General features: G+C 39.6%; 1 protein-coding gene across 3 annotated transcripts in view; it reads right to left on the bottom strand.

Annotated features, from left to right (window-relative positions):
- Positions 1-1,335: 1,335 nt before the first annotated feature.
- The window catches only part of rgs17 (regulator of G protein signaling 17), a 41,863-nt gene continuing 23,053 nt past the window's right edge, over positions 1,336-20,145 (bottom strand). For all 3 annotated transcript variants that reach the window (XM_016663722.1, XM_007577393.2, XM_016663723.1), the window contains 3 exons: positions 11,726-11,800; positions 11,400-11,631; positions 1,336-11,309 (listed from right to left, as the gene is read on the bottom strand). In XM_016663722.1, the coding sequence (XP_016519208.1) occupies positions 11,121-11,309; positions 11,400-11,631; positions 11,726-11,800 (496 nt within the window). In that variant the 3' untranslated portion in view covers positions 1,336-11,120. The remainder of the gene's footprint in view (positions 11,310-11,399; positions 11,632-11,725; positions 11,801-20,145) is intronic.

Here is a 20,145-nt window from a genome sequence, read left to right on the forward strand (position 1 = left end):
TTATCATTAATGCACTAAAAATGAAGCTTCACATTGCCTAATGTTGTATTTAAGGCTTAAACAATTCAATTTATGCAACTCAAAGGATAAAATGTTAGTGGATTGTGAGTTGTCTTCTAGAATAATTCCTGTGGGTTTATTTATTTATTTATTTTTTAAGCCTGTCGGATAATAGCCCGCTATGTAGCAGCATGCCATGTTCCAGCATCCATTATCACTTCTAATCCCCTGGGACTTGTTGATGGACTGCAGTATATCTAATACAGCCTGAAGGGGGGGGGAGGAATGAAAAGCTTTCAAATGACTGAGGATTACACTTGACATTTGTTCGCATATATCAATATTAATATTATGAAAAAGTTTACATAACAGTAATGTTGAGGAAGACTGCACCATAGATGAGGTGCGATGTTTGTTTTCAGGGTCCCGTACTTAACAATGTTCCAAGTTGGAAGAGTTTCCTCTTCTGTATTGTTCCTTTACTTCTACTGTATTGTAGAAATATATACAGTGCTGGGGATATTTCTTGACAATCCCTGTGAATAAGAGCCTTAAAATCAATTCATGTTTAATTGCAGCTACATAGGTCGCTAATGCTAGTTCCTCTCCTTTGCCTCCACTGCAGGTTTTAGGGTCTGGAGACTGAGACGGCCAAGGAAGAAGAAGATTTTGCATGAAATGAACCATTTCTATTTTGATTTGAACGTCCTGCCAAATGATCCAATAGTATTAATACATTTTTTGTTTTTTTGTTTTTTTTTTAATAGAGTGCAGCAGATTTTTATGGGTTTTTTTCCTCTCGTATTTCAAGCAGTTCAGAAGTCAGGCAACAAACCATGACTTTTGGTTTGTTCACCAGAGAATCCTGCATCAGTTCCAGACTTTAACCTCAGATAAGCTGAGGTCATGATCTGAAACGTGATCTGGAGTGGCCTAGTCAATGTATGGACTTGAACCTAATTGGGAATGCTGTGGCGTGATCTTAAAAAGGTCGTTCTAATGTCTCCAATGTGGCCGAGGTAAAACAACTCTGCAAAGAGGAGAAGGGAGGAAAAAAATTCCTTCACAGTGATGTTTGCCATCAACACGACCAGGTTGGTTTGAATTGCTTTCATATTTAAAAAAACAAAACAAATTGTATCGTCTTTGTTTGATGTTCTCATTTGGATGACGCTCTAAAAACATTTAAATGTAGCAAAAATAGTCTGCAGGGAGTTTTCAAAACATCACAGGGTTACACACAAAAGTAAAAAATAAAATAAAAAGAGATAAATATATGACATACATTTCCAGTATCACCCATAAAAAAAACAACCCAATCACATTTGGCAAAAATCTATTAATAAACTCTTTATTGTAAGTTGTTACATTTAGATTTCTCTCTCTAGCAGCACTATTCAAATTACAGATATTCAAGGGCAGTAACCATAGACTGTAGTTCTCTCTTAATGCAAGATGTCATCATGTAAACAGAGACAGACACAGAGTAAAATGTACCACAACATGGGCAAGCTGCTAATGTGACAATAACTCATGTAAGGTTCAAAGAACGACTTTTGTGTCTTTTGAGATAAAATGTGACTGGTCCAGCACACAAAGAAATCAGAAATGGTGTACAGCATCTTCTTACAGTTTTCTTTTTGTTGTTGTTTGTTTGTTTTGTTGGAAACGGTGTGATCACTTGCCACCTGCATGAGGCGTGTTGCAAAATGTCCATCACCGGTTTACAGAGGTTGGTGGAGGGACGGTTCAGAGAAACCAAACAAATCCGTGACAGCCAACGTAAGTAGGTCGTGTAACAGGATTATTTTAGTGCAACAGAACTTGTGATTAAACATTCCAACAATTTCTTTTGACCTCTTTACACTATATCCAAAGACACGTTATAAATATGGCACATTATATCCACCGAGAAGCGCTGACCCTGTACTTTGCTGGACAGTTGTACTGCCCACAAAAATCCCAACTTGGATTTTACAACCCGTTCTCTTTCGCAACTTTTACATTACTCAACAACTTTTCTATATTTTTTGAATAACATTTTTGCAAAAGTGCTCATTTAAGCTCCAAGTCAAATGAAGGCCAAGCTAGCAGCTAGTTAGCTCAGCTAACCTTTTTTCTGCCATGGGACAAAGTTGAATAATTTTCCAGCCACAAATCATAAAATTACTTTTTGGATAGCTAATTCTGATCCAAACAAAACAGAACAAATAAAAATTGGCTTAGAGAGCGAGTACAGACGTTTAAGGAGACTAGCTTTAGCTTGCTAGTTTTGAGGCTAGCAACCCATTGCTAGCTTCACTTTCCATGTAGAGCAGAAATCTGACTTAATTTGCTTCTCTGACTCCACTCTGTTACTTTTCCACAACTGTTTCTTTTACAACAACTTTAACAGTAAATGTTTTTTTTTTGTTTGTTTTTAATTCGGATGTCTACAAACACTGGAGAGCAAATAATATCCAAACTGCACTATCATGCATGGGTTTGCCAATACTAACCTAATTTAGAAGTATGTATAAGTCATGTAAAGCTAAGTGTTTTGAACACTTAGCTTTTGTAGCACAGCGTTATGTTGCTGCACGATGAGGGTAAATGAGTCTGTTCAATGCTACAGTTCCAAGCAGATTTTCAGTTTTGCCCCCGGTGTACTGTACATCTCAAAATCATGATGAACAGCAATCAAATTCTGGAGCAACACAAACCCTGAATAGTAGGAGCACAGTGCTTTGAGATGTTATCAGCATGACTCAAATATGTGTGTCTATAGAGACTACTGTCTTTTTTTTCCTTTTTTTTATCTATAAATTTTACTTCTGAAAATCTATCAAATGTCAGTGAGTCCACCGACTCCGCTTTTATATATTTAAAATATACAGCTGTGTTCAAAACAATAGCTGGCCAACACTGCTAACCAGCTCAATCCCATAACACGCCTGCTGCTAGCTATGTAATTAAACCTCTACTTCAAAGGGTGTGTTCAAAGTAGTGTCAGTGTGGCGTTCAATCGATGAGGACAATTGGTGAATTCGTTAAATGGGTTGTTCCTGAAATTGATGAAGTAAACAGAGAAGGTACAAAAATGGATAAAGAACAGCGGAAAATGATAGCTTCTCCAGCTAAAAATGATTTCGAGTGCTGCAGCAGTTGGAAGAAGCCTAGAAGAAGCTAGAAAGTCTGAAGAGAACAGGTGACGATGTTACATTTTGACCGAGAGCACATTGACTGGTCTGGACAGATGGGAGTAAGATCAGGGGCTCGTTACGTGGATGTTTGTCGTTCTGTAATGTTGGGTCTAATTTATCTAACACAAGGGATAATGGATCAGTTAAAGGATAACTAAAATTACATTGTGTTGTAGGGAATGCCCTTAAAACTGGTGTTTCAAAAGGACAATGAGCACAAATATACCAGCAAGCAGACTGGGTCTTAGTTCCAGACCAGAAAGATCAACTTTATGGTGTGTTCATCCCAATCTACAGACTCAAAGTAATCTAACAGTAAGATAACATGCTGTTTGTAATTCAAAACCTAAAAAAAAAAAAAGAAAAGAAAAAAAAGACAAAGGCCTTGGAGTAGTGGAATGTAGTCCAATCATCTCAAGTTGGTCGACTTCATTCAACACAGATGTGGAGCAATTCCAGAAATAGTTGTTCCAGAACGTCACATTAGTTCAGTTAGTCAAAGGAAAGTTAAATCCTCAAAAAGTCTATCTATACGATTCCTAGAGTAAGAACAAGTTTTGTTCGGATTTCAAATCGCAGGTGCAGTGCATGTATGAAAATAAAATGTATTACAAACATTTTGAGACCTACTCATTTTTCTTCAACAAACTATTATTTTGAACACAACTGTAAATGACCACAAAGATCCAAAATGTCTTCATTTGCATAAATAAAACAATCGGTCATTCACCCCCCCCACCCCCCCAGGGAATTCGGGCGAGACAGAAATCTTGATCAAATGTTCCCGTCTCGGAAAAGCTCTTTGAATCATGCATGTGACAACAGGCGACGTCTGTAGGTCGTTTAAAAAAAAAAAAAAAAAAAAAAAAACCAGAGAGGGTCATCACGTCATTCTGGCAATTCATGAAACACTCGAAACTATAATCAAGTACCCATAGCTGTCTCTATTAGTCAAACATACTAGAAGAAAAATATGAACCTCTTAAAAGAGTTTCTCATATTTTGAAATGTCTGCATACTGCAGTACTGGAATACATACTCATACAGTATCGTTTATAGCAAATAACTGAATTATTTCATTTATTTAGCACAAAGCATGCTGAATAGAAAAAAGTGTCACTTTTAAAATAGTCTAAAGTGACACGTCTTTTTCAACGTTCTCGTTCGCAGCTTGTTCCTCGACAGCTGCGGTCTATCTACAAAGGCATGACAAGAACCAAGAAGTTTAGGCATCTAAATCAATAAAGAGAAAAGTGATTGCCTTAAACTGTTCCTAGCCAACTTCAAGGAGCACCTGCACAGACGTGATCTCTTCCTTAGAGAAACACAAACGCCTCAGGAAGAGGCACCGAAAAGACCGGATGAGGGAGCGGGAACTCATGCACGAGGAGCACAGCATCAGCGTCGTCGTTTTTTTTTTGTTTGTTTTTTTTTTGCTGTTAAATGGGGCCGTTTCCGCCTCGACTGCTTTCAGTGATGTCATGTGTGACACGATACTTTTAAGACATGGCAAAAAAATTTATAAAAGTGAGGACCTGACACACAGAAAGTGAGACAGACCCAGAAGTGAGACAGAATGAGGTCTTGAGGTCTGTTGTAAAGCATAAAGAGGCACTCTACCCGACTGAGGGAAAACCCAAACCGCCGTCAGTCAACAAGCTTGTCCTTCGTTAGCCACGGGTATGCACAGTTAGGAAAAAAGAAATTAATTTTTTTTTTTTTCTTTTGTTTTGTTGTATTTTTTGTTTTGGTTGGAGGTCAAGCGAAAACTCACCTCCCAACCTTCAAATTCAAATAAATATAGTAAATAAATAAAAGCGACATTAGGTGCTAACTTGATACAAGGTGATTGAGACTGGTTTAAAACGAAAAAGGAAGTAAAAATAACCTGAATCCGCTCCATATCAACGCTACTGTATTAACACAGTGATAGTCTAAGTGGATGTGGCTACGAGAAGAAGAAGAAGAAGAAGAAGAAGGAAGTTGGCACTGGTTTGCTGATGACACTGTGCTGCTCTGGTTTGGTTACAAAGTCACAACAAATGTGCAGTGTGTGCTGGCAGACACCAAGAAGGTAAAAAAAGAAAAAGTTTATTAAAAAACAAACTAAAATTAGATGGAAAGTGGAGGGGTTTTTTTTTATTATATATTTAGTTTATGTGACTTATGGACAGTGCTCATATCCATTTCTGCATCACTTCTCAGACTTGTTTCAGGTCAGCCCTTCAAAGTGAGACCAGGTAACTTAAACAAGCCTCGTTCCTAGGAATATTGGTAAATTTCCAATTAGAACCAATTCATTAATTTGCAGATAAGGTGACTTTAGTAAAGTGCTGCTTTTGTAAAAGGATCACTCCTAAATTATTCCTTAAAATGTCAATATTGACCATATGATTTTGGTGTTGGGGTCATTTTGTCCAGTTGCCATTTTGCATCGACCAGTTGGGTTGCCTTGGATATAAAACAAAGATGTCTCCCAATGAAACTCCATGGAAGAATTTGGAATCCTAAACATTTTTAAGGTCCTTTTTCTATATTTTGAGCCATTTTTCCTCATCCATGCCCACATAGCCAATTATGCAAATTAGGCATCAACAACATTTAGCAGCTTGTAGCAATTTTTAGGGCAGTCAGTAGCTACTTTCTGCATAAAGGACTTGGCAACAGGATAATTCAAATTCAAATTTCAAAAATACTTTATTGATCCTAAAGGGAAATCAAACGTTGTTGCAACTCAAATTCTTCAAAGAGTTATGGTAGATAGTGATGACTGTTGGCAGGAAAGATCTCCTGTAGAGGTCTGTTATTATTTTTATTATTATTATATTGTAATATTATACTATACTTTCCAGAGTTATTTTGGTTTGATTAAGAGTCACATTTCATGAGGGAACTGCAATATCAGAACCCCAATCACTGAAAATAGGGTGTAATATAAAATATAAAATATAAAAAACCTAATATTCAATTCAGTTTCGTTCTAAAAGTGGCTTGAGTATTTTCATGATTATTGTCATATTAAAATAATTACTATAAAAATATATACCAGTTTAAGTGTGTGGGATACAAAATGGAAGTAAATAGGGACAGAATGGCAACGCGAGTACACAAAATGGAGGAGGGACAGATTGGCCACAAAGAGTCACATGGTCTTACTTAAAAAAACAAACAAAAAGAAAACGACAAAATGTTACATGAACGTGACAATAACAAGTCCTAGAAGACCCAAATACATGTCTGACCTCCCAGACTGGGTGTCAGTGTGTTGGTGAAGGTGATGGTGAAGTTGCTCCTCACATAAATACGTTTTCAGTCAGGCAATCTTGCACAGCTTCAGCTACTAAAGTCGCAGCCTGAGCCTTCCCGAAAGTCGACTACCAACTGCTGCGTCGCACCAAAACCTCAGCGCTCGGCCGCTCGACGTCAAGAAAATATGTTAAAAGTCCTTTTAAATAAGGTTTCTTTTTCTTTTTTTTAAATCATCATAAAGGCATATACTCTCTTCTGTCTATATTACTTGTTTGTAAGAGTACATTTTTGCTGAACAGGATTGAAGAAAACCAGCAAAGGGCAATGTAAACCATGGTCCGTCTAACACAGGTGAGAGGAGCGCCGGCGCGCCCTCTCTGAGCTCACCCACAGTAACAGATTTGCATAGGCAAAAATGGGATTAGCCCTTAAACAGTGGATTCCTGAATTCTTAATAGAGATGCAAAATCTAGTTCAGCTCAACACAATTCAAAACAAACATACACATAAAGAAAAATAATATTCAGAATTAGCATGTCGACTAGGCCCACGCTTCTCTTTTAACTCTCTGGTCATTTACATAGAGTCGTTTCCTGTGCACTTTTTTTTTTTTTTTTTTTTTTTTTTTTTTTTTTTGTCGTTTACAGTGTTAGGCTTCAAGTAGATCTAAAAAAAAAACAAAAAAAAAAACTTGTACATTGACAACTAGATGTGAAATAAATTAACAAACATGAGAGGTAGTGAAACACCTATATAAATGTTTGCCTTTTCTTAAATATAAAAGGAAAAAAAAGAAACTGTCAGTAAAGGCCAAAGCTTTGCAGACCTCCCATCCCCGTCAGGACACTTCAGCTCTCAACCTTTTTGTCTTTTTAATTCATTTATTTTTTTAAATCATCATCATCATTATTATTATTATTTCTCGTCTATGAAACCAAAGCCATGTCTCTATCTCACATGGAATCCATTGGAAATTTAAAGACAGAAAAAAATAAAAATAAAATTCTGAACTCACTTCACATCATGATCATTGCTTGTAAAAATCCACCATTGCAATGCAGGCATTAAAAATAAAATTCAAACAACCACGCACGCTTCTCCCGCTGTGGAAAAGTTGGAATAAGTTAGAGGACGGCAGCAGCAGAAGCTGAGGTTTCTGCTTTCTTGCGTCCTTGTTGTGAAACACCATCAATTTTCAAACCGCCTGGCTGTGAAGCCCTCCCCCCCGCCCCTCTGCGCGTTTAAAAAGGTCACCCCCACCTCGTTGTTTATGAATGTAAACTCGGTTTGATTGCACCATAATTTCATTATCTGGTTCCTGGTGAGACATTCTTGTGTTGGTTAATATATAGACAATATACAAGTGTACTTGCGCAGACGAGGGATTTGCCAGCAAGGAGGCCATTTTATTTTAAAAAAAGTGGCCGAAACGAAAAGCTACCACAAGTTTTGACATTTTTCTACGGAAACAAGTTTCGTACGTGAAACCTGTCCTTCACCGTCAGATTTTCATTTGCCTTCGATGATCAACGGGGTGCATGCAAGTGCACAGCTCTTCACTCGAGCAATCAAGCAACATCAGTCACAATCTGGTGGAAATTAGTTTCATCCGAATCGACGAAAGTCTAGAAAGTGTTCTGTGTAATTCATGTGGACTAGAAAAACAACGAGGTTCAGAATCTTCCCTCCTGAGGCATGGGCCGGTCTTTGGGGTTAAGGTACTCCAAAGAGGTCAACGATGCTGACCCGGACCAGAAGAGATGTTGGCTTTACTGGAGCTTTCTCTGGCTGCATGTAACATAGAGTACTGTCCCTCTCCCACCTGTTGCTGAGCACAGAAAGCTAGACGTCTTATGTATTTCCCTTGCCATACAAATTTGGATGTTAGGAGGCAAATTGTTATTACACAGGCAGATAGCCTCATTAACAAACAAACTGTGCCATATTCTGCTAAAATAAGCAGTTGAAAAATGCTACTAAATTTAGCAGGTCTGCTGATGTATCAAAATAAATAAATGTTAGGACATTTTTATAATTGCAGCAATCAAAAGTTTACTGCAAACCTGAAGCTGCACGACATATTAAATCACAATCATGATCAGAAGGTCAAAGAGTGACTGGATCAGACAAAGTGCTTCACTCTTCATGCACAGAATCGCTCCGTTCTAGTGATGTCTTTGTTCACTCAGATTGACTTTCACAGACTTCTTTTGTCCACAACTGATGAAGACCTTACAGCATCAAGTTCAGGAAGAGCGTCGGGGACTTTGTGGTGACGGAAAAGAAATGATGACATATATTAGATGTAATAATTGCAACGTTCAACAATAAAACTGCAACGTCAGCTTTTCCTAAAAACCACCCGGCCTTCGTCTTGTTGTTTTCACGGCAGCGGAAATAAACTAAAGCAATCGGTCGACAACGGACGCCCTTGCGTTAAATGTTTTTGTGTTAATACTGTCAAAGCGCGATCAATGTACCGGCCCATGCCTCACCCTCACTAATCAGAACCAAATGTCTCTTTACTGCAGACCCAGATTGGCACGAGAACATCAGGCAGTTAGAACAGGTGTCAACATGGACGCCTCTGTGTGAGAGCGGTTCCACCGATACAATTACCACTCTCCCGACCGGACTATCTGGTTCCGTATGTCCATCGAATCAACGGACACAGACGCTCGTTGTAATAAAACTGCATATTATACGCTGCACTCATGCACTTTCTACTGCAGATCCACAGGTAACAACAAAGTTTCTGCTTAAATGTTCACATCATTTAAAAAAACAAAACAAAACAGTGTCCGTTGTATGTTAAACATGTTAACGGGACATTTGGCAACTTAACTTTCCTATTCCTGTTCGGTGTTTTATTGTATCTCATCCACGCACACGCACACACACTCACACACATTTATAAGTGCATGCTGTTCAAGTCAGGTTAGAAAAACAGACCAGAGTGTGTGAGGGCTGGCAGTGGGAGGGAAGATTAGCACAAGCATCCTATCACCTGCTCGTCTACAGCATGCTTAAACCGTGTTGGTTTAAGGTGAAAAAGGCTTGTGTGGAGCAAGACTACACAGATTTCTTTGCTAGCCTGGGATTGTAGCGGTTCAGCATAATTAAACCAGCCCTCTGAAAAAATCCAGTCCCATTAAAAAAGAAATAATAATAATAATATTAAATCAAAAACCTCTTCCCAGGATCTTTGAAGTCCCATTTGGCACCCAGTAGAGCAATCCTCTAAAAATCCAACACCTCAAGGTCTAAAGCTGAAGCCGCCTTTCAGTCAAAGGCCGGGGTTAAAAAAAAACAAGCTCACGCGTTTACGCCTGCACCGAAGGAAATTGCTACCGTTTTCCTACCCATGATTCTCTGCTCATCTAGACAATGTAAGTGCCTCTCTGTTTTCGCTATTTGCGGTTTTGGCCCACACTTGGCACCTGTGCTTCTCAAGCTGTAGGGAGTTCTTTGAGCAGGCGAGAGAAAGAGGGAGGGATTAAAAAAAAAAAAAAAAGGTATGGGAGGTAGGGATTGTTGGACAAACTGTGGTTGCTTCACAGCAAATCTGCGGCAGCGCTTCTGCCGCCTTCCTTTACGCGTAAAGGCATTGTGATTTTTTTTTTCTTTTCTCAGCGGAGAGAAGTTCGTGAGTTATATAATGTTAGAAGTATAGCTGCCCAACCACAATTCTAGCCCTTACTTCTCCCGATTAAATGAAGGAAAACGCTCGGACAAACGGATGGACGGACAAGAAGAAGGGCTTGAGAAAGCAGCTTTTACATCTCCATAAAAACTGCAGTATTGGTAAAACTGACGTACCTTTTTTTTTTTTTTTTCCCCTTCGCTGAGCGTATACAGTCAGTAAGAGCCAGCCTTAATACCTCTCGGAAAAGGTTGCAGTCCGCGGCTTATATTGTCAAGCTACAGTAAAGACAGAGAGAGAGTGATAGAAAGAGAGAGAGAGGGAGAGGGAGAGAGAGAGCTGCATGCAGAGAGAGCCGATGCTTCAACTGGTTAAAAAGGCAAAGATTCTCCCACTCCAACCAACCACTGGACGTCATGTTTCTACAGTGAGGAGGTATAAAGCAGGAAAAAAAAACAACCAAAAAAAAAACAACGGGGAGATGGGACAACAACCGACAAGTAAGGACAGAGCAATAAAGTGAGGGTAAAGAAAGAATGAGGTTCGATTATTACAGTACGGGAAGGAACAGTGGGTTGTCCTTTACGTCTCTCTCCTTCTCTGTGTCCTCGCCACCTGAGAAGTCCTTGTCCACGCTCAACCAACGCATCGGGTCGGCTGTTCAAACCGACCGCTGACAAGGGCGGAGTCGGCCGCTTGAATCAAACGAAACAGCACAAATTGCTAGGAAAACAATCACTGGCCAGCAATAATGGTCTCAAAGCGACCGATTAACCAGCCAGCAAAGGCCGACCTAGCTCCAGTGAGCAACTGGATAGAAATTGTTTAAAAAATATAAATAAAAAAACAAACAAACAAAATAATAACTCGACCAGCTATCTTGGATGTTATTTAGATTGTTTTTTTTGTTTTTTTTCCGTCAGAACAGAGCGAGAGACTTTTGCTTATTTTCTTCCAAACCTGACTTCTGGCACCATAGTAGTATTTGAAGTTTTTAAGTAGTAGTCTCGTTGGCGTACGTTGGCAATGACGAACGGTGGCGAGGTTTAGGTGTCGAGGCAGGTGCGCCTCCTGCTGTCCAGGAGGTCTCTGTAAACGGAGGAGTTGAGGAAACGGGGGAAGGAGTCCCGGTGCATCAGGGTGTAGATCTGGAGCTGGGCCTCCTCGTACATCGTGTTGCTAGGCTCCGTCAAGCTCTGGTTTATTCCTTCTCTGACCCGAGAGTCCAGACTCACCTGGAGATAGGAGACGGTGTTATTCATCTACACCGGCAATCTCCGGCGTTCTTCACCGAGACACACACACACACACACACGGCGGCCCACCTCTTTGGGCGACAATATAGAGACGTAATCTTCGTATATAATCCTGGCCTTCTCATCCACCGCCGAGGGGTTGGTCTCCTTTTTCAACTCTTCGCAGGCCAACCAGAAAAGCAGGTTGTCCTCGCTGTACTCGGAGCGCAGGAAGTCTCGGAAGATCTCTCGGCCCTCCAGCGAGCGCAGCATCATCTCGAAGCTCCGTGCCCACGACAGCAACTCTTCTAAACTGGGACGTCTGCGGTGGGAGGGACAAGCGGCCGCAGATTAGGAAAAAAACAAAACAGAGGCGCAAATAAAAACGTACGACGAAGGAGCCGGACTGCACTCACTGTTCTTCAGCAGCTTCAATACTGTCCATCTTGGTGCAGGTCTGCCGTTCGCTCCTCTCAATTCTGTCTTCATTCCTGTCGAATACACAAAGAAGAATTCATCGCACGCAGATAAATAACTGAATTGTCCACTTTTGGGATGAATAAAGTTGTTTTGACTTGATTTAAATAAGCACCAAGGCTTATTTCCAGCAGGTCAAATATAAACAGATCAGTTAAAATTCACGTAACTTGTCAGTGGAACGTAGTTTTCTGTATTTCAATAACATCACAAAGTCGCATCACAGTGAGAGAAATAAGCATTAGATTCATGTTTGCCCTCATAAAGAAATGAAAAGTCTCTATTTAATAGTTTTATTTTAATGTGTGGAAATAAAATCTAAACCCAAAAGTCCAGAAAAATCACATTGCACTAAAGCAAGAAAAAAAAAAAAGAAAAAAGAAAAAGAATTACAACCAAGTCAATATTCTAATGTCCAAATACTGGCTATGTGATCACACTGAATAAATCCAGTATAGGATACTGATTATATGCATTAAGAGCACATCCACAGATTCATTTTCTTCCTTTCTGAAAGAAATGTCAAAGGACTTCAGGGAGAAGATGCTGTTCAGCTGGAAGCTTGGTGAGAAGATAAAAACTACTGATGTGGTTATTCATTAACAAAAATAAATAAAAAGGAAAAGGCCTTCCTGTAGGGTCAGGTCATAAAACGTTTCTTGATTGATTTTTACCCAGAAAGCACATGGGCAAAAACCATGAGTGAAACGGTCACTGGGACTAACTAGTATATATTCCATTGAGGGAATGTATCTATAATATATTAATTTCTCATATGTTAACATAAAGGCTCGTTTTGAAGTATAAGTTGCTACTTACAGGCATCGCTTCGAAGAATTCAACCTGGAATGTGGCGTTCACAACGTGTGTTCATCTGCTCTACCGCTAGCAAACAACTGTACTGATTAAATAACAAAAGTCAAGCAGTTCCCTAAAAGTCCAACAGATGGCAGCAATGTGCCATGCAAAACAAAACACCCACCGTTTAAAGGACACACTTCCTGCTAAAGAGCCCCCTGGTGGTTGAAGAAAAATCCACATATAAACCGGAAAATACAATAAATGAAAAAAAATCTGAATGCTCTCTGGTATTGTTCAGGGGGCCGGACCAAATGTGGAGGCGGGCCGGATCCGGCCCGTGGGCCGTAGCTTGGGGACCCCTGCTATATACTGTTTAAAGCTTTTCAGGACAAGACGTTACGGAGGCAAAATATGTCATATTTTGGCTGCTACGTCACTCTGCCCAATTGCCTACAGAAAATACAATTTGGATGCCAAAAAAAGTTAGCTTAATCTGACCTTACAAGTTCAAAAAGTGATCAAAGACTTATTTTAAAAAAGTTTCCTTCGTCACAACAGACCTTTGGCAAACAAACAACAACAACAAAAAACATGTTGGTGTGTTCTTAATCTATTAAATTAACGGGAGGTTCTAAAAATTACCAAAGAAATCACAATAATTTCAAATACAAAAATGTATTGCAGATTTTTATCCTGCCTAAGGATAAAAACTAAACTGATAGTTATGACTACAAATGGCCACTACACTGCTTTTATTTCAGCTGTACTATTATAATAAACTCCATGACCTTTATATATACCCCAAGAAGTCTGACTTTATTCCCAAAATCTAAAAAATGAAGAGTTGAACGCGTAATTGTGAATGATTTCTCTCTTTAAACGACCATAGCAGTCTACAGTGGAGTCCAGCTGCCAGCTTCGTTTTCCTGTTCTGGCTGCAGTTAATTATCAGCGGACACAAACAATCAAGTTTCAGTGTCCGTCTTTATGTAAATACTCCAAACTACGCGGCAGCCTCTCCGTTTATCGTAGCTCAGTCACACTTGAGAAACCACAGTGTAACACACACTGAAGTCTATTTTTGGTCCCTCCATGGAGGATCTTTCCTTCCTCTTGCTGTCTCTTGTCAAAGTCCCCATTGTGCAGCAGTAATGGGCTAAGCCAGCCGCAGCCCCCCGGCGCCCTCACAATACGGCTAAATATACAGGCTGTTCTTCACAGCTGTTTTGCATGTGATTGGAGACGGAAATAGAAGACACCCTGACCAGATAAGGTCCTTGTGCAAGACTGTGTGAGGATGCTCTCTCTGTGTGACCCTTTAAAATCCTCCTTAGCATTTAGCCTCCAAAACTCAGCCGTGAAGCTCCTCTGACTCAAGAGGCTCCTCTCAACCACTCGCCTGAGCAGGCGTCGACACCGGGCGCGTTCGGCGATTTACATGCGGGCTTTGCTAAACTCTTATAAGAGTTTAGCAAAGCTAAACTCTTATAAGAAACTCTTATTAGAGTTTAGCAGAGTTAAATCAACACTATGCCCGGTCTAATTGGTCCTTTTCAGAATTGGTGTTAATTTAATTCTTACAGAGTTATTTCAACAATAGTTTGAGTAGTTAGAAACATTTCAAGTGTTAAAATTACTCAATTTCTTGTTGAAATAACTCTGAAAAAGTTCAATTAACACCAATTCTGAAAAGGACCAAATAGACTCGGCATAGTGTTGAATTTGCTGCGTACCCGTGTCAGGCGAGCTAAGCAAATTAGCCCTGCTGGGTCGCCGGCCGAAACAGCAAATAAAACTTGTGTGTTACCGTGGACTTTGTTTTTCTAGGCTGAGTTTTGGGAGACCCGACACCGGCGCTCGGCTGGGAAACGCACAGCAGACTCACAGTCCGCAAGCTGCGGCCACTTCAGATGAAGTGGCGTGAAAGAAGCAGAGCATTCACCATTCACTGCCTGAAAACAATGTTTCATTCACTCCGCTCTCCTGGCAGGAGCCGAGCCACAGTCAGGCAGCTGGAGGAGCTTCGGATCAGCTCAAGAGTTTCTGGTGCCTCGCTCAGAGGCAACGCGTTGCCGTCGAGGTTGTGCAACTTTAGGGCCTGTGGTCAAGTTTATTCCGATCTGGATTTTTAAAAAGGCATGGAAAATGAGGGTTTAATTGTAATTGAATCTATCTGTAAACGTAAGACGAGCAGCTGAGCAAACAATTTCACTCAGTCATTAATCATTTCACCACAAAAATAAATAAATTTAACCAAAATATCGAGGGTGAGTACAGTATTCCATATTGCTCATAGACCTTTTAGGAAATGCTGGTTTGTAAAATTTTCAAAATAAGAGGAAGCCCTTTTTACTTCACAAGAATATAAACAAAATGGCCAATATTTGGTCCTAAAACAATTTTATTGCATTTTAATTTTAATAATCTACAGAATAACTACAGCAGGGACTAATGCATTAATTTCAATTAACTGACTACACAGATTTTAATGCGTTAAAACGTTTTTAACTGTTGTAATTGCTCGTTTGTGGTAAGCCCGTAAATCTGACGCACAAGCGACATCTGCAAACAACAGTGATGGACGACGAAGCCGTTTCTCTTGGCTTGCTGTGGGATCGTTTTTTGCTTCAAAGCACAATCTGATGAGACGATGGAAAAGACTATTGTGTGTATGTTGGATATAACAGCACTTTGCACCGATATGATGGTTGAATGACAAGATTAAAAACAATAATTATCTCCGTTGTTGAGCTCTTTTGTCCATTTATTCAAAAAAGGGTTTTTGATCTGAAAATGTTGCTTATTTTGTCAAAATATGGTTCTGATAGTCATGTTCTAACACAGGAACATACTTTGATCTAAACCATTAAACTGTAGCTCTTGTCGGAGGGTGAACAGGTCATCTGCCCTGCATTTAGCTCCATTTCACTTCTCATCAACCTCTGTGGTATCCCCCACAACATAGTACTACTACCATGGTGACCTGGTGATCAGAGTGATGTGCAGTTTTTTTTTATTTTATTTTATTTTTTATTTATTTTTTTATGAAATGTTCCACAGTGCAGAAATTCAGCCAGGGGTGGTGGTGTTGTTGTGACTTCCTGGAAATGTTGCCAACTTCCCTAAACAGTGAGCTCATTTTTACATGTTCCACTTAAATGCAAAGTTCACAGACAAAACATGCAGTGCACTCTAAAAATAAAAAAGGTTAAGTCACGACAGGCAGCCTCAAACTGTATCCAACTAGTCACTGGAGTTCAGTTCTGCAATCCGCTGCTATCATGTAGAAATGCAGTTGAAAACTGTGCACAATTTCCTGTAGTAAAGAACCGTCAAACCACGGAAAATTAATACTCGGATGTTGCAAAAAGGTTTTATTGAATAATTATTGATGAAATGTGAGAAAAAAAAAAGCACTTTCTTAGATTAAGATCAGAAAATAAAGCTTGTTGTTTCACCAAAAAGAGAGTAAATAAAGCTTTAAGAGCTAAAAGTTAGTGATTTTAACAATTGGAAAGAGTTGTCCAACTGTTAAAATCATTCTTCCTTCATCAGTTCATTTAAAATCCTACATCATATTAAAAAACAATCTATTATTAATAATAATGTCACCAAAAGCTGCTAATGCTGCTCATCTGATGGAGACATAAGAGAAAAGCTACAATTCTTTTAAAAACAAACCAGTTTGTTTAGTTAAAATACAAGAAAAGTGAAAACCCAATAGACTCATAACCAGTTTACAGGAAAGCATAAAAAATGGACTCATTTATCTCCTTCCCAGCCATCAACAATGTGGGCTGCTGACGCTGTGCTGCTGTTGGTGTCAAACTCTCAATTACACAGAAAAAGCTGGAAGACATTACGTTCCGTCTGTTGTTTACATTTCCACACCGTACAGAACAAATGTGTTCGAGTGGGTTGTTTACAACCCATCAAATATGGAGCGGCAGCATAATTTCTTTGGGCTCATTCTTTATTCTATATTTATGCAAACTTGTACAATTATTAAAGCAAAATTATTTCTTTGCAGCTCTTCTCCAAGCAGGCAAAATTTCTTGTCACTTTTTTACAACAGCAGCAGCAAATGTCTGTAAGTTACATTTAATTGTACTTTTAAGATATTTTTAAGTCAAGTATGATTCAAAATTTTAAACTTGATAGAATGATGAAAAACGCTACTTAAATTAATGGTTTTAATATACCATTGTCAATCTAAACTTAATATTTAACTATTAAAATCCCCGTTTTAATCCCCAGCCTCCTGAAATATACCATTTCCCAAAACAACAGAGCTCAGAATGAAAACAATTATTTTTGACATGACCTACAGTTACGGTGGTATACACACACACGTGCACGCACGCACACACACACAAAAAATACAATTATAGAAAACCAAAGATAATATTGAATAATTTATATAATTATTCAAAGTAAATATATCGATGGTAATATATTTAGAATAATAAATATAATATTGTTTTATTTCTAAGGTAGCGCTCTATTGTGAGAGAATCTAAATTAATGTTAGGGAATAATTAAAACTTTTTAAGATTTACGAAATCTCGGTTAGCCTTCATAGCCGGAGCTGAACCTCGGTATGACACCAAGCACTATAGCTAATATTAGCTGGCATTTCGCTGGTAGACATAGAAAATAATATGTTTATCTTACTTGTGAAACGGTATCCCCCGAGCCCTCACGTCGGTCGATATGAACAAAAACATCGCGCAGGCCGCCGTATTTCCTGTGCCCGAGTAGCCAAAGCGGGGTCTATTCTTTAGGTACGTTAGCCTTGTGTTTAGCTTAGCTACTTTAGCTCTCACCTCATCAAATGTCTTCAATAGCGCGAGATGCGCGTTTATTGTAATTGTATCTGCTAATACTGCTTCTTCTTTTTCACAGTGGCGAATATAGTTTCTTTGTTGTTGTTTTTTTTACGAGAATAGTCATAATAAGTGCGTAGTTCTCATGTAACGTCCACCTCCGCGAACTTTGTAACCGACAACCGTCTTGGAAAGCAGTTGCTATGACAACAATAAACAAGCCACAGACACAGTGGCGCCGATCACTTCCTGTTCTGACTGTTGGGAACTATGTATTGACTCTTAGCAGAAATCTGCCCGCTTTGCCATGATGGACATCAAAACAACCAACGCTCCCCTTTAAAGCGCATCAAAAAAAAAAAAAAAAAAAAAAAAAAAAAAAAGTACCGCCTGTCTAAAATCGCTTCTGTTTTGTTGATTTCAATTTAAAAATGGTCATGGGATGCTGTGTGGCTGGCTGCATAAACAAACAAGGATAGAAGCCAAACTTGTCATTTTATTGCTAATTTTTAATGAGGAAAGATACAGGCGATGAATATCAACCGTCAATCATAATGACTGTGAGCCCTATGAGTCATTGTGGATTATCAGCAAACAAGGTTAAAAAGATTAATGTTCATATACTTTATAAGAGATCAAATATTGAAAGATATCACATATTGTTTCATGGAGTAGGTAAGCATGTAACTATTAGTAACCCTGGATACAATGCCCCACCATCTTGTAGCCAAGCATGTATGGAAAAAACTGATTAGCATCTAATTTTTTGCACATTTTTAATGTTGCTCCAGTGTAATGGGAAACTCTTTTTATGACATAGTGATATAAATCATTTGGTGTGAATTCAGGCAAAGTCAGTAATTTGATTAACACATTAGGAGGGAGGAAGTAAGGGTCGGGTGGAAGCTAGCTATTTCCAACTTTTGTAAAAACTACCGTCTATGAGCCCCAATCAGGTTTGTTACATTTAGAGACAAGTTATCTCCACTCGAACAAGAAGAAGCCATGAATAAATTGGTAAAAACAACTCCCATCCTTCACTTCCGACGTCCGTCATAGCGCCTCGAATGATTAAGTGATACATTTGCAAAGGGTTAATAGTTTGAGTCATGCAGAACTTATCTGACAGTTTCCATAGCAACGATGAGAAGCAAGACATTCCCCGTGAACTACAGTGAGCTCATTGTAGCTATGACATCTTCTATGACATATATCTATGTCATAGATCAAAGAACATATGAGATTATGAATGCTTGCATCTCAAACCAGGAGGTAGTATTCAAGCAACTCTTTGACGCTCTGCACTGTTTTGCAAAGATTTTCAGTATGGAAAAGGTCTTAACCACCATGTTTTTCCCGCTGGGTTTCAGCGTTGGATATTTGATCACCAGAGGAGTGAGAAAAGGTTTTAACAAACTACTCCCTGGTGTCAAGTTTGAAATGAATAACTTTCAGGATGAGTGCATTGAATACGATATATTCGATGCTTATCTTTTCAACCCTTCCCCGGCTGGGGAAGTTTCAGGCTCTTCTTCAACTTCTGCTTTGACCAAAAAGGCGTCAGAAGACAATACCCATGTAGAGACCGCCCTCCTAGGGAAAGATTTCTCTAAGCTTCCCAAAGAACAAACTTCCCCGGCTGGGGAAGTTGAAAAAAAGGAGACAGTTGAGTCAGGCATTTCGACCTCTGCTCTGACAAAGGGGGCTTTAGAAGACTGGACCCATCAAGAGCCATCTGGCCTACGGGACGACTTCTCTAATTTTCCCAAAGAAACTTCCCCAGCTGGGGAAGTTCGCGTTGCAAACGAGACAGTTGAGTCCGAAAGCTCAACCTCTGCTCTGGCAAAAGCGACGTTAGACGACTTGACCCAAGAAGAGATGTCTGTCCTAGGGGATGACAGATCCAAAGAGCAAGCTTCCGTGGCTGCGGACGTTTGCCCTGAAAGGAGTAAATATCAGCCCAAACGACAAGCTAAAAATTCTTGTTGTCCGTCATTTTAACTGACACAAGAATGTTACATCTGACTGACAACAGCATGTTACATCTGTCGCACTCCTCCTGTTATTAATGAACAGTGAAAAAACTTGCATAAAGTGTAAGGGAGTTGCAATTACAACTGTCCATCCATTTCATCCATCCATTTTCTTCCACTTATCCGGGGTGGGGTGGTGGGGGTAGCAGCTTAAGAAGGGAGGTCCAGACTTCCCTCTCCCCAGCCACTTGTTCCATGTCCTCTGGGGGAATCCCAAGGCATTCCCAGGCCAGCAGAGAGACAAGGTCCCTCCAGCATGTCCTGGGTCTTCCCCGGGGACTCCTCCCGGTGGGACATGGAACAAGTGGCTGGGGAGAGGGAAGTCAGGACCTCCCTTCTGAAGCTGCTGCCCCCGCGACCCCACCCTAGATGAAGTGTAAGAAAATGGATGGATGGATAGAAGGTCAACTGGTCTCTAAATTCGCCTTAGGTGACAATAAAAAAATACATTTTATGAATAAAATATCGAAAATAAAACATCAGGCCTGCACAGTTTGTAGCACGGTTGCCTTGCAACAACAAAATCTTGGGTTTGAATCCTGGCCGAGGTTCTTTATGCAGGTTCTCCATGTTCATGAGTGGGTTCTCTCCGGGTTGCTCCGGCTTCATCCCACAATTCTATCTATCTATCTATCTATCTATCTATCTATCTATCTATCTATCTATCTATCTATCTATCTATCTATCTATCTATCTATC

This window comes from Poecilia formosa, unplaced genomic scaffold, assembly GCF_000485575.1.
Source record: "Poecilia formosa unplaced genomic scaffold, Poecilia_formosa-5.1.2 Scaffold439, whole genome shotgun sequence".
Lineage (NCBI taxonomy): Eukaryota > Metazoa > Chordata > Actinopteri > Cyprinodontiformes > Poeciliidae > Poecilia > Poecilia formosa.